We start from the raw sequence: 13175 nt of genomic DNA, 5'->3' as shown, positions 1-13175 counted from the left end.
TCTATTAACTCTTGTGAGATAGTTGTACTTAGACTTTTTATTAATAAATTAAGATTGATTTTAACTTGTGATAAATTAGTAAATAGATTTAAAAATAAATTAAGATTAATCAATTAATTAAATATATAAGAATAAAATAATTAAACAAATGCTTACCTTTTATAATATTAAAATAATTAATCAAATTATTATTTTTGCAATGTTTAAATTCTCACTCTTAAACTAGTAATCAAATATAATAGAATCATAATAATACAAACACTTATAAATGTACATATAAATACAACCTAAAATGTTTACTTTCATTAAAATTATAATAATCAATAATTTTTCCACATCTCAGTTGCTAATATATCTAAAAAATATGATGCACTCGCAGATTGTGGTGCATATTCATTCGAAGTACTTCTTTGTTAGTCCCATCATCCTCCAAATTATCACCATAATCACTATTTTTATTTTTATTTGCATCGTTATTTTGATAATCTTTTTCACTAAAAATATTATTTGAATCATCATCTTTATCTTCAAATAAACCTATATAATCCTCTGTACATATATAATTATGATATATACAACAAAGAATCATAATTTTTACTTGGATATAAAAAACTAAAGGATATTAACAAAGAATTACAATTTCCATAGGGAAAAATCTTATAAGTCTTATATAAATTACTTGTGTAATTCACTTTCAGTGGCGACGACTTACTGGTGTAATCTCACTTCAATGTAATTTATTCTACGTTAATGCCATTGTTTAATGAACTAGGTAACGGGGGGGGGGGGGGAATTCATCGTGGAGTAAGCCCATGGACAGCTATTAACGCTTTTGTTTCCCGTGCTAATCATATCGGTCTGGCCCACCAAACGCTTCTTCCAGCCTTCTGTTTCCCTGTGTGCTGCGGGCGAGGTCTGTGTTTGCCTCTCCTAAAACGTGGCGGCCTCGAGCAAGAGATATCTTCCTGGATCCGGTGACATGTCTAAAGAGGGAATATTAGCCAGGGTTTCCAACTACGCCATTGTTCAGAGTGGGAAGAAAGCCGCCATTGACGCGACTTTCGTGGCGAAGAAGCTCGCCAGAAGCACCGGAAACGCAGCGTGGATTGCTGGTTCGACGTTTCTCATCCTCTTCGTTCCTCTCATTATTGCTATGGACCGGGAGCAGCAGTTGACCGAGCTCGAAATGCAGCAGGCTAGCTTGCTTGGGACGCCCTCTTTTGCTGCTGCTTCTGCTTCTGCTTCTCCTGCTCCTCCGGCTCCCTAGTAATATCAGGTTCGGCTGATTTCTGGATTTCTGTTTGTGTAATCTAATTAAGTATTTTCTTATATTCCCCGCAGTTTTTGTTCTTCAGTCTGTTTTTGTTTTCTATTAGGGTTTTTCTAGGGTTTTGTGTGTACTTTCTCTTTACGGCTATACTACCTTCTATTAGTTCTTGTTTCCTAGAGAATGTTCTACTTCTGCAGGCAATTCTCTTCTGCCGCAGTATGGGTGTTCTCTCTAGTGTATAGGGTGTTTGAGCTACACCCTCCATCCCTGCCTGTACTGCAAACGAGTACTCAAGGAGCTCAGAGAATCTTTGTTCTTTTTCTTTCTTTCTTTCTTTAAAAGAGTTCCACCGCAAGAATATATTCAACAAAAAAGAAAGAAAAAGTGAAAAAGCAAGGGAGAAGCTCCTGGAATCCAATTGTGGCAGAAAATTAATGACCAGAGAAAGAGTGTGAATATTAATTGTTAGGGTAATCTACCTTATATGAGGCTACTAATGATTTTTGTTAGAGGTAGCAAAGTAGTGATGGGTCTGAGTTTCTGATTAAGGAGGACATCTTGCCCCCTTCTTTCAATTAAACTGTATGAGCAGAATGTGAAATTCCTACACTTGTGAATGGATGTAACTTTCTTTTCCTTTAGTAGGCACTTGAGGTGTAGCTTCACCTTACTGAATTTGCTGTGCAGTGTCTAAAACAAGCAACCTTATTAAAAGAAATGAATGCTATCCCTAATTCCATTATTGCTCTCCCTGAGAAGTGCTGATTGAAAATAAGATATAACTTCATCACCTGGGTGAAGCAGATGTCATCCCTTGAGGCTGAAAGAGGGAGAAGGTGAAATTCATCCATATGAGTAAATGTTTCAGCGGAAAATTTTAATGTGAAGTGAGTTTGTGATTTGTCACTATCGTAGATATTACTTGAGGGATTGTGTGGCTCCATTTTTAGCATTTTGCAGCCACTATCCCTACATAAGTTCTTTACTTTTTGGAATCGGATTACTTTAAAACTCATTTTCACTACATTGTCTTACTAATCCTGGCATAATTTTCTTCTTTTTGACCCAACTATCAAGGACAAGTAGACCTAATATGGACCAGATTAGTTAGACTAATGTTGCATTAACCTAAGTAAAGAAACAAATGGATTGGCCATATTGAAGTATGACAACAAGAAATATGATGTTTGGATCCATTATTTATAAGGTGTAGTAGACTTGCCAAGACTGTGTCAATATCTAATGATGAGGTGAGAAAAAGCAAGCTGATTTTTATCAAGACAATGTAAAAGAAGTTGCAAATTGGTGACTCTGCCTTCTAGTGTTCTTTTCTCTCTTTTTGACTTGGTGTAAGACTCTTTGATTGGGTATTTATTGCTGACCTCACCATCAATATTTGCAGTTCCATGACGTGATGTCAAACTATATGGATGGGGATTTGCTAGTCTCATGGAACAGGAACTAGTCCTATCCCATCATTGAGAGAGAGAATAAATGGGACCTGACTTCCCATGTGAATAGGTTCCATCCATCCCACAACAGTGATTGAATGGGAGTGGTCACGTGCTACACCATTGGATTAATAAATCCCTTCACATTTTGTGGGGTAAAAAATTATGTGGTTTTGAGTGACAGACACCCTTATAGTAGTGATGTGTATTAACCAGCTTGATTTAAGCAACAATTTTTATCCACATTGGATGTGTTGAATTGCTTGTCTTTCATTATGTGCTCTTGTGAGATCATGGCACTGTTTGCAATAAAGTATGTTTTGGTTTGTTGAAGAATAGGGTGTTTACTGTTGACCCCCTCACAATGGTATTGATTGTTAAACGTAATGTTGTTGTGAGTTATAAACTTCTAAAAACAGAATTATTTTCAGCCACGTTGTCTTTGCTGTATAAATTGTGTTCAATCATGGCTACAATTGTGAGTTTCTGGCCGATTTGTATTTTTATCAGTATTTTAAAAAATTACGTTTTGATTTGTCATGGGAATTTGATCCTCCAGATTATGGCCTACTATCATTGAAGAAATTGTTTGACGGTGAAGAGTGTAAAAATATAGTCTCATGTTCCAGTTGCATTGACCTTTTTTCATTGGAAATGTCTTGGACAACACAGGATGATTGCAACAATTCTTTTTCTTCTTTTGAGTAACATCTATCATTAGCCAAGTAACTAAGGCCTTTTTTCCCAACAGGGTTATTATAGCTACCGGAACTGTTTTTGCCATTCTTATCTATTCAATGCCATAACATTTTGATTTTCGCTTTTCTCAATCTTTGTCACAGCTCCCATCAATATCATTTTTGTGCTCCCTATACTTAGCGGTCTGTAGTGCTCTTCAAACATTGCCCAACCATATTGAACAACTCTCTTATTTACAGAACTTATAGTCACTCTTAATTACTTCTAATACTTGGATTCCCAATGTTATCTTTTCTACTTTTGCCCGACATCCCTTGATTTCTGTGAATGCTATATTTCACAGCTGAAACTTCTGGGTTGTAAACCATGGTTGGTCTAACAGTTGTCTTTGAATAGCTTTGACCTTTATTTCCTATCCTATAGTAAAAAACTATAATTTATGAGAAATGATCAGTGGGACTATAAGTAGAGATTGTAAAAGGTAGTTGTGAATAAAAAGAAAATGCTAGCATCAAAGGGAAAGAGTTATTGAATAAAGTGAAAAAGGATTAGAGAGGTAGTAAGAGAACCTTAATTATATTATTCTATTCATGGTCGTTTAGTAGACTTCACAAGTTTCAAGAGGTCAGTTCCATTATAGTTTGAGAAATCTTTTTTTACTGCAATTTCCCTCAATTGGTCTTTGAGGCATTGGCATTTCTTTTTCGCTTGTTCATTGTGTGACTGAATATTTCGCTTTTTCATTGTGCTATCTATCCTGAATTCCTTCAAGTATTTTCTTGTTTTGTTTTTTGTTTTTTTTTAAATCCTTTCTAACTTCTGAAAGCATTTATATTTTGCATTCTCCTTATGAATGACCTCTTTCTGGAGCTGGGGTTTTTTGTGTGAATTTCCATTTGTATGAACCCTAAAAAGCTCAGGCTAATTGACGATACTATTGATTTCTTACCATGTAAGAAGCAAAACGAAGATAGAGGTTGTGCATGGTCTTGACTAAGTTTTGCAAGACGTTACTGTAGTTATCTGCTGTCACTGTTGGTCGCTACCTTGTCATTAGACTAGTTACTTTTGAGATTCCTACAAACATCCTGTAAGATTGTTTTCCTTGTATTTGCAAATCCTGACTTCACTTTTTGTGTATATTGCAGCTTCAGATAGTTGCAGTGAATATATTAAAGGGCAAAAAGAAACTTTCAGATCATTGGTCTTCTTAGTGGTATTAGAGGCTACCAAGATTCAGATCCCAGTTCTGTATTTATGCAATTGCAGCATTGTTTGTTTCTTTCCCCTGAGCCATACTTTTAATCACGTAGCAACTGTTTAGATAAATTAAAACTGAAAACATTTTCATTTAGAGGCTAAGCGTATGACTTGCTTGCCAACATTTTTACCAGAGAAAAGCCCCACGAAGGAAGATGGAGCACTCTCTATGCCTTCGCTTATGTCTTCTACGTAAAGAATCTTCCCTTGCTTGTAATATTTGGCAATTTTTTCTGAAAACTCTGGAAAAAGATGCAGATAATCACTCTGAAGGAAGCCCTGCATTCGTATACGCTTGAATATGAACATGTTCAGGTTATGGATTCCAACCGAAGCAGAAATGCTGTTCTGAGACACCATCCCACAAACAGCAATTCGGCCAAATAATCTCATGTTAAGCAGTGCTTTATCAAGCATGACTCCGCCCACATTGTCAAAGTAGATATCAATGCCTTGTGGAAAATACCTGAAAATGGCAGCAATTAAGCGACACTTAAGACTATCTGAGAAACACCAGAGAATTATTACTCCTAACCTTTTCAAGGCTGCATCTAAATCCTGCTCCTCTTTGTAATTAAAAGCTTCATCAAAACCTAGCTTGTTCTTTAGTAGATCAACCTGCAACAAGAAGAAATCTTTCTATTTGCATATTTTGGAGCCCTCTAACATGAATTTATTCCCTAAGGAATTTTCCTACCTTTTGCTTTGTGCCAGCACTTCCAACAACAAAGCAGCCATGCAATTTTGCAAGTTGGCCGACTAGCTGCCCAACTGCTCCTGATGCTGCTGAAACAAAAACGTATTCTCCCTTTTTTGGGGAACATACCTCATAAAAACCAGCATAAGCTGTAAAACCAGGCATGCCTGCACATAGGAGTTGTGGTAAGCTTGTTTAGATAGAAGGCTTAACGAGGACAAATTTAAGAAAGAAAAAGAGACGGTGATGAGAACGGAATTGAGAAAGTTATGAGCATTTTGATAACAACACCATACAAACTCACAATCAGCCTTAAGAATCACTTGATCTAGCTGATTTGGTTACTAATGTCTCAAAAAAGAACAGGGCTCTTTGTAGAAAAGTAAAAAGAAAAGCAATGAAGAAAATCTTTACCAAGAAGTCCCAAATGATAGGAAAGTGGGATATCTTCAGACTGAATTTTCCTCAACTGCTTAGTTTGTTGAATCAAACTATACTCTTCCCAACCAGTTACTCCTGTGACCAAATCCCCTGGTTTGTAATCTGGGTCCTCAGAGTCGACAACTTTGCATACACCAAAGCCTTCAATGGCCTACACAAATAAACCCAAGAAAAATCAAGGGAAGAGAGATTTGCCCCTTTTTTTTGAATACAAAAAAATAAAGAAAAAGAAAATTATCCTATAGATCGCTTCAAAATAATCTAGAAAAGATCATTAAGAAACCAAGAGTAATTATTATATGGTGCGAAACTTTACCGAACCGGGAACGAACGGCGGGATGTAAGAGTCATAATATTCCCGCATTCTACCTCTCATATAGGGATCACAGGAGAGGTAGAGGTTCTTGACGAGAATAGCTCCAGATCCTTGAGGGACCCTGAGGTTAACTTTTCCAACATTAAGCTCCATATCCATCTCCTTTGGAGTTCCGGTGACGAAATGCTTGAGAAGGATTCGCTTGTTGGGCACATCCTCCATGACAGATTTTCGCTTGCAGGCACAAGCTCAGAGGATTTTTGGGTTCAGTTGCAGAGGTTAAAAAGCTCCTGTAGAGAGCCAAGGGGACTCAGAACGACAACGGGAAATAATGGCACCTTCCTATGAGAAGCAAAAATGCGTTAAAAGCGAAAACTGAAAACTTTCGAATGACGCGGCAATCTCTTCTCCACAGGTGCTACCTACTCTCTGCAAATGAGAGCCAAATTGTCACCGGCATCAACAGACCCATTCATGATTACTACGCTCGAAGGCTTATGCTTCTTTTCCGTCTCCTGGAAATCGTCTTCACAGTGACAGAAGCTAGAGCAAGAGTACAGACCACGAATGGGCTGAATTGACCAAGGAATATGACCATAGTCGATTTTTTAGTTTAATCATAAAATGAAAATTACTGACTTAAAAACTTTACACATTTTTATTCTAAATTTATATTATTATATCATACATTCATGATTGATTCTATTTTGAGTATTTTTTATTTTTTTTATCAAAATTTGAAGATAAAATAAAATAAAATAATGGTATAATTATAAATATAATGAAGTAAATGACATTCTTTTAAATAATATAACAAAAAATAAACTTAAAGATGTAATTTATAGAAAGAAAATTCTATTTTTCATATTTTTTATTTAATGATTTTTTTGTTTATTTATTTATTTCTTCTTTCCCTTTCTCCCCTTTATTTTATTTTATTCTTTATTTCTCTTTATATGTTTTGTAATTAAATTTTATTTATTATAAAGTATTGAAACTAAGTTGACTATTAATTTTTTAGGTTTGATGATGAGACATTCACAAAGTTTTGTTCTTCTTGTAAAGATGAATTTTTTGAACTTATTTTGAAGATGAGTGTATAGTTTTTTTTTTTGAATAATTTTTAATTTTTGTATAACTTGAAGATTTTTGGGGCTTTATTATTTATTTTCTTGTTATATAAATTTGATTTTAAATTAAAATGGTTATTTTATATTTTACATTATTATTATATTTATATTAAATAGGGAAAATATCAATTTTAGCATGCAAATTTTAAAATTAAAAATTTAATGTTTTACTAGGGAAAATAAAATTTTCATAAAAAATCTATAAATAATATAAAAATTGATAAATACCCTTTGCTAGAAAATATCTAAATTTGCAAATATAGATTTTAATTTTTGACAATGAATTTACAATTTCATTGGCAATAGTTCTACCATCGGAAATGCGCAAGTCAATATTGATGTAAGTGTAATTTGATAACCCAAACATAGTGAATTAAACCATAGGAGCAAACACCATGGGAGTCAACTCACAATCCAACATACTATTGGATTATAATCCACTATAAATCCCCGTGTGCTCTTGTGCGATTTTTCATTTGTGCTTTAACCTTTACTTTAACATTAACATTGCACATCGAGTTAATTAAAACCGTTAACACACCCAAGGTTAAGTAAAATGGAATTCAATATTAGTAACAAAAATTAAAAACCTATTCACACTTCTCTCCTTCTTGTTCTAGGTTTGTTCCTTACAGGACCTAACACTGGCTGCTTAGGCAATAGTGTCTAATTTGCTATTGTAAAAGTCCGATGTGAGCCAAATTTACTATATAACCCATGTGAAGGAGTGCCTTCTCTTATATAGGCAACATTGTAATTAAATCAAAATAAAAATTCCATTAAAAAGGTAAAATCTAAGTGAGGTAGACATGTGAGAAGGAGCGACTCCAATCGCTCTCCCAGCTCACAACACCTTTATAGGGACCCATCGGACACATGAAACACTGGGGGGCGATCCGGTCGGAGCCACTCTATGGCTACTACCCTTAACAGTTTTACAAACAACTCGGCGGTTCAACCAAACCACGAGAAGCTCCGCGGGCGTTTTTACAAGAAGAAGCGGCTCTTTGATTCTGGTATGTCAGCTTCACGTCTTGCAGTCCGATCGCGTTGCATGGATTGGCTTTGCTGCAATCGAACTTCACCGCCACTTTCGTCGCCGACGTCCCCTTGATGTTCTCATACCTCACTCCGCTGATTTTCACTCCGGAATGCTAAATGTATCGCAAAACGAAAAGAAATTAATCCCCAATCAGAAATTTCACAAAGACGATGCACGGATACTTCTGCGGAAATTCTTACCTCGCCGGGACAGTTTTCGTTCCGAGGGCAGTAATTCTGGTCGATTATGATCGGGTTTTTGACATTCACCATCACCGCGTTCAGAAAATTAACATCCCGTACAAATCCATTACTGACTCTTCCCCATGATTTTATTCTGAGTCCGTTATCAGTTCCGGTGAAAACCGCGGACTTCACAGTGACGTTTGAGACGCCTTCCTCTTTCAGATCCTTGGCAAGACTGCCAATGCTGCCATTACCATATACATAGGATGCAGAAGCGTTAGATGGAAGCCATGCATATCTTACTATAAACTGGCACATGTTCAAGGGATCGAACTTCTTTCATTCTCACCTGATTCCGTGGCCAGGTCCACATGCTACTCGCTCCACCCAAAGATTCCTGGTTCCGGGACCGATGGAGATGCAGTCGTCGCCGGTCTTGATGCCTGTGTTGATAATGGTGACTCCGGTGGAGAGTTGGACGTGGATGCCGTCCGTGTTGGGGCTGTCGTCGGGGGCGACGAGCTGGACACCCCGGACATTCACGTTCCGGCAGCCGTTAAAGCCAATGTGATAGAGTTGGCTGTTTATCGATTTCAAACCGTCGATCGTAATGTCTTGGCAATTATTGAAAGTCAGTGACTGCAGCCAATAAGGAAGATATTTTGCGAATGTTAATGATGTATTACACCATCAGTACCATTGAAAATTGCTAAATTTTGCAAAGCATACAGACCTTAGCTCCATCGGGGCAGTTCTTCTGAGCTGCCTTGCAAGCCCACAGGCCGGCGCCTTTTCCGTCCAGCGTTCCGCCGGTGATAGAAACACCCTTTACCCCTGTGAACAGGAGCCAGTTCTCTTTGCCATAAACTGCGTAATTGGTTGTGGCGATGAGAGTTCCATCAATCTTAAAAGAAATCTTGTTGTTCCTGCAAGGACCTCCAAAGGTGGCCTTCTTGATCAAATACCTCCCTGCCGGCACGTAGATAGTGGCTGGCTTTGTTGACCCACAAGCGGATGACCATGCGCTGAGGAAAGCTCGAGTCGAGTCCGTTTCCCCATCCCCTTTCGCCCCGTAGTTGACGACATTGTAAGCTCCATTAGCAAATGGGAACAAGAGCAGAAGCGGTAACAGAAAAAAATCCATGAACCCAGAAAAATTAGAAGCACAGAACGATTGATGGGAAGAAACAATTATAGCCGTTTGGGCAGTTGATAGTAAGGAGAGCTGAAAAGAGCCAAGGAACTGATGAGCAAAGTTACGGCCGTTTCGAGTTATTTATACTCGGAAAAAGTTCGATTTTCGACGATTAAAACTTACAAGTCAACCAATCTATCCTCCAAAAAGAACGACTTCGTTAAATAAGCTTCTTCGAGGTAATCTAATCTACATTGCTGCACAAGAACTCAAGACTTACGCACGATAGGATTGATTAAGAATGAAACTTCGTCAACTTTTACAGAAAAGGTTAAGGAAACTCAAGGCCAATTTCCTATCATGGACGAAGCTTTTAAGCTTCTCTGACGATTTCATATTTTAAGAAATAGCAATGCTTAGAATCAGCATTAAGCCATTAACGGCGTATGTTTTGAGAAGAAGCGTCGGAAACTTGACGATCCAAGGCCACTCTAACCGCCGTGTTTTCTTAATCGTTACTGTTGAGAGAGGCGGCTCTGCCTCTTTACGCGCCATAACGGACGGAAAGCCATGTAATTGGCGTAAATAACGGCCTTGGCGAGTTCATTATAGTAAGAGAAGGTAGAAAGCAAACTCGCAGCGCCGCAATTGAGCATTCCGTAATTCCTGGAGGCGTCCCATGTGGCACGTGACTTAGAAGGCGGAGTCAATGTCTTGACTCCAGATAGCTTATCAGAATGCTATAATTTTTAATCGACTTATCAAAGATATATTTCTGAAGGGAAATTATTTTTATTTAAAAATTCTATTAAAAAATTTCCATTTCTTTTGCTTTCTTATTTTCTAAATTTATTTCTCTCCGCTTTTTGTGTTCCAAACACAGCCTAAGCAACTGCATTTCTTACCCTTGAAAACTGGTCATTGCTTTCTCTTTATTTCTCTCGCACCCCCTCTCTCGTCTCCATGACTCCCTCTCTTCTCTCGGACTCGCTCTCTCTGGCTTCTCTCTCTCTTATCCCTCCCGACCTCCCTTTCTTCTCTGTCTTCTCCCTCTCTTCTCCCTTTCGGCCTCCCACTCCCTTCTTTCTCTGGCTAGTCTCCTTTCCCCAGAAAATACCTTCCAATTTCGTTCGATTTCCCCATTTCTATTTTGATTTTCTTCGATTTTGGACATTTGGGCATCGATTGCTTAATTTCTACTTCGATTAGGCATCAATTTCACCCTTCGGCTTCGGTTTTCCCCAAATTTTCAGAAGGTATGCCTAAACCCTAATTTTTTTCATTAAATTAGTGTTTTATTTGATTTAAATTTATTTTCAGTGCCTAATTGGGGGTTGTTTGTGCATTATTGTGGGATTTAGGGTTACGGTTTATAGTCTAAATTCTTGATTCGTGTATGGATTATTTTTAGGGTTTGCTGCTCGGTATTTAAGGGTCCTATAATTAGGGTTTAGGGTTTATGGTTAAAGATTTAGGGATTTTAGGAATTAGGGTTTTTAAGGTTTACGGGTTTAGGGTTTTTAAGATTTTTGGGGGTTTTGTGTTTTTAAGCTATAGAGTTTGGAATTAGGGTGTAGGATTTAGGGTTTAGGGCTTTTAAGCTGGAATTAGTGTTTAAGGTTTAGAGTTTAGTAGGTGATAGGGTTTAGGGTTTGGTGGTTTAGGTTTTTTTTTATGGTTTGTGTTTCGGGTTTAGGGTTTAGGGTTTAGGTTAAGGATTTAGGGTATTTTAGGGATTAGGGTTTTTAAGGTTTAGGGGGTTTTGTGTTTTTAAGCTCTAGGGTTTTTTGGGTTTAAGGTTTGGAATTAGGGTGTAGGGTTTAGGGTTTAGGGCTTTTAAGGTATTAAGTTCTGGAATTAGTGTTTATGGATTTTTAGTCCAATTCAAATAAGGTTGAGTCACTTGCTCGGGCGTCCATTAGCCATCAAAACCCGACCCCCATCACTGACGAGGTACAGTTCATCGTGACTGCGAAGTTATATGGGGCTCTACTAGGGGTCTTCGGTGAATTTGGACTTGATGTGTGTGTGTTCTCAATTTTTAGTGCATATGTAGTAGTGAAAATAATTTAATTAATTTTGAAATGTGTGAGAATGTTGTTGAGAATTTTTGAAGTGCTATGGAATGTTTTTGCCGTGTGGTGAGGAGATTCGGATATTATACATATCCACCACAAGGTATTTTTTTTATGGTTTGTGTTTATGTGACGAGTAAAGGTTGTCTGATAAAGTTTTTTTTCGTGAGGACCGTCTTGGATTTAGATTATACATGGCTGCAAGAAGACAACCAAGTAGTCGAACATATGATATTTGGACATTCGATGATGATATCAAAATGCTCAATCTCATGGTCGAGCAGGTCAATCTAGAGAACAAGTTGCCTAACAGGGTGTGGAAGCATGAGGTATGCATGAACTGTGTAAATAAGTTCAATGAAGACGTAGTCATGAAAAAAACTGTTGAGTAGGTGAAGAATCGAACAAGAGCATGGAAGAAAACATACCAAACGGTAACGAGCTGTATCAACACTAGTGGGTTTGGTTGGGATGCAACCACACAACGAGTTACTGTATGTAATTCTGTATGGCTTGACTACATAAGGTCAATAAATTTGTATGACTTGACTACATGATGTACTATAAAATATTTTTTATATTCCAAGACGTCTAAATGATGTTTTATTCTTGTAGGAGCATAAAGATGCGAGAAGTACAGATGTGAAGGCTACCCCCTGTACGACAAATTAGCTGTGGTGGTGGGAAACACAAGCAGTAGGGTCAGGAGGTGCAACCTTTGTAGATCAGGGCGATGAGGTGATCCGTGAATCGGAACAGGTCCCGATGGATGAGCCAGAGGATGTAATATAGTTAGGGATACTCCATCACCATTATAAAGCATGGATGAGTCTCCAGGTAATCAATCTGAAAGAAGTAAGGGGTCATCTTCAAGTCGTCGTAGAAAGAGAACCGAAATGCCCGATGATAACACTAGAAGATTCTTTGATGCAACAGATCGAATTGCTAAGACATTTGAGAATTTCATGATGAAAGACGCTATTGAAAGAGATTGGGTCAAAGCCCTCAGGGAAATCCCGGACTTGCCTACAAAATTGAAGTTTCGCGCTCCTTCATGGTTGGATACGCCAAGTAAGAAGGTCATGTTTACGGATATAATAGTGGAAGAGCGGGTCGAGTGGCTTAAGTTTTGTTTTAAAAACTAATTGTAATGCGTTATAAATATACTATTCTTTTGGAATATTGTTATGTATTAGGTATGATATTTGAATTATGACGTTGCAAGACTTATTAGTATGGTTTGTATTTAAATTTGATATGTTGTTGTGTTTATATATTGCATGGATGAATATGGTGCTTTGAGTATGGATGTGGACAATTAAATGAATATGGTTGCATAGGGATGTGATTGAATGTAGGATGTGGGAACGTGGATGAATATGGTTGTTGTGATTACAAATAGGTTATGATTGAAGATTGATTTTTACTTGTGTTTATGAATTTTAGGCAATTGAATTTGTGGATTTCCATGGAT

General features: G+C 37.4%; 3 protein-coding genes across 3 annotated transcripts; 1 reads left to right on the top strand and 2 right to left on the bottom strand.

The window, feature by feature from the left end:
* Window positions 1–854: 854 nt before the first annotated feature.
* LOC137961929 (mitochondrial import receptor subunit TOM9-2-like) lies at window positions 855–4774 on the top strand. Its single transcript, XM_068808575.1, has 2 exons — window positions 855–1276; window positions 4569–4774. Exon 1 carries the CDS (start codon window positions 980–982, stop codon window positions 1265–1267), a length of 288 nt encoding a protein of 95 aa, XP_068664676.1. The 5' UTR covers window positions 855–979; the 3' UTR covers window positions 1268–1276; window positions 4569–4774.
* Window positions 4768–6475, bottom strand: LOC137961927 (2-alkenal reductase (NADP(+)-dependent)). Its single transcript, XM_068808574.1, has 5 exons — window positions 6135–6475; window positions 5792–5969; window positions 5378–5544; window positions 5216–5298; window positions 4768–5146 (listed from the first exon to the last, which is right to left on the bottom strand). Exons 1-5 carry the CDS (start codon window positions 6354–6356, stop codon window positions 4768–4770), a joined length of 1029 nt encoding a protein of 342 aa, XP_068664675.1. The 5' UTR covers window positions 6357–6475.
* A 1724-nt stretch (window positions 6476–8199) lies between these two features.
* On the bottom strand, window positions 8200–9635 carry LOC137963331 (polygalacturonase-like). The gene is made up of 4 exons (XM_068810468.1): window positions 9225–9635; window positions 8841–9130; window positions 8507–8735; window positions 8200–8418 (listed from the first exon to the last, which is right to left on the bottom strand). Exons 1-4 carry the CDS (start codon window positions 9633–9635, stop codon window positions 8200–8202), a joined length of 1149 nt encoding a protein of 382 aa, XP_068666569.1.
* Window positions 9636–13175: the final 3540 nt, after the last annotated feature.

Source organism: Aristolochia californica, unplaced genomic scaffold (genome assembly GCF_029961685.1).
Source record: "Aristolochia californica isolate CCGP_79_NKW_82.1479 unplaced genomic scaffold, dmAriCali1.0.hap1 SCAF_4, whole genome shotgun sequence".
NCBI lineage: Eukaryota > Viridiplantae > Streptophyta > Magnoliopsida > Piperales > Aristolochiaceae > Aristolochia > Aristolochia californica.
The sequence above is the reverse complement of the archived record's forward strand: the minus strand, read 5'-3'. Positions and strand labels throughout refer to the sequence as shown.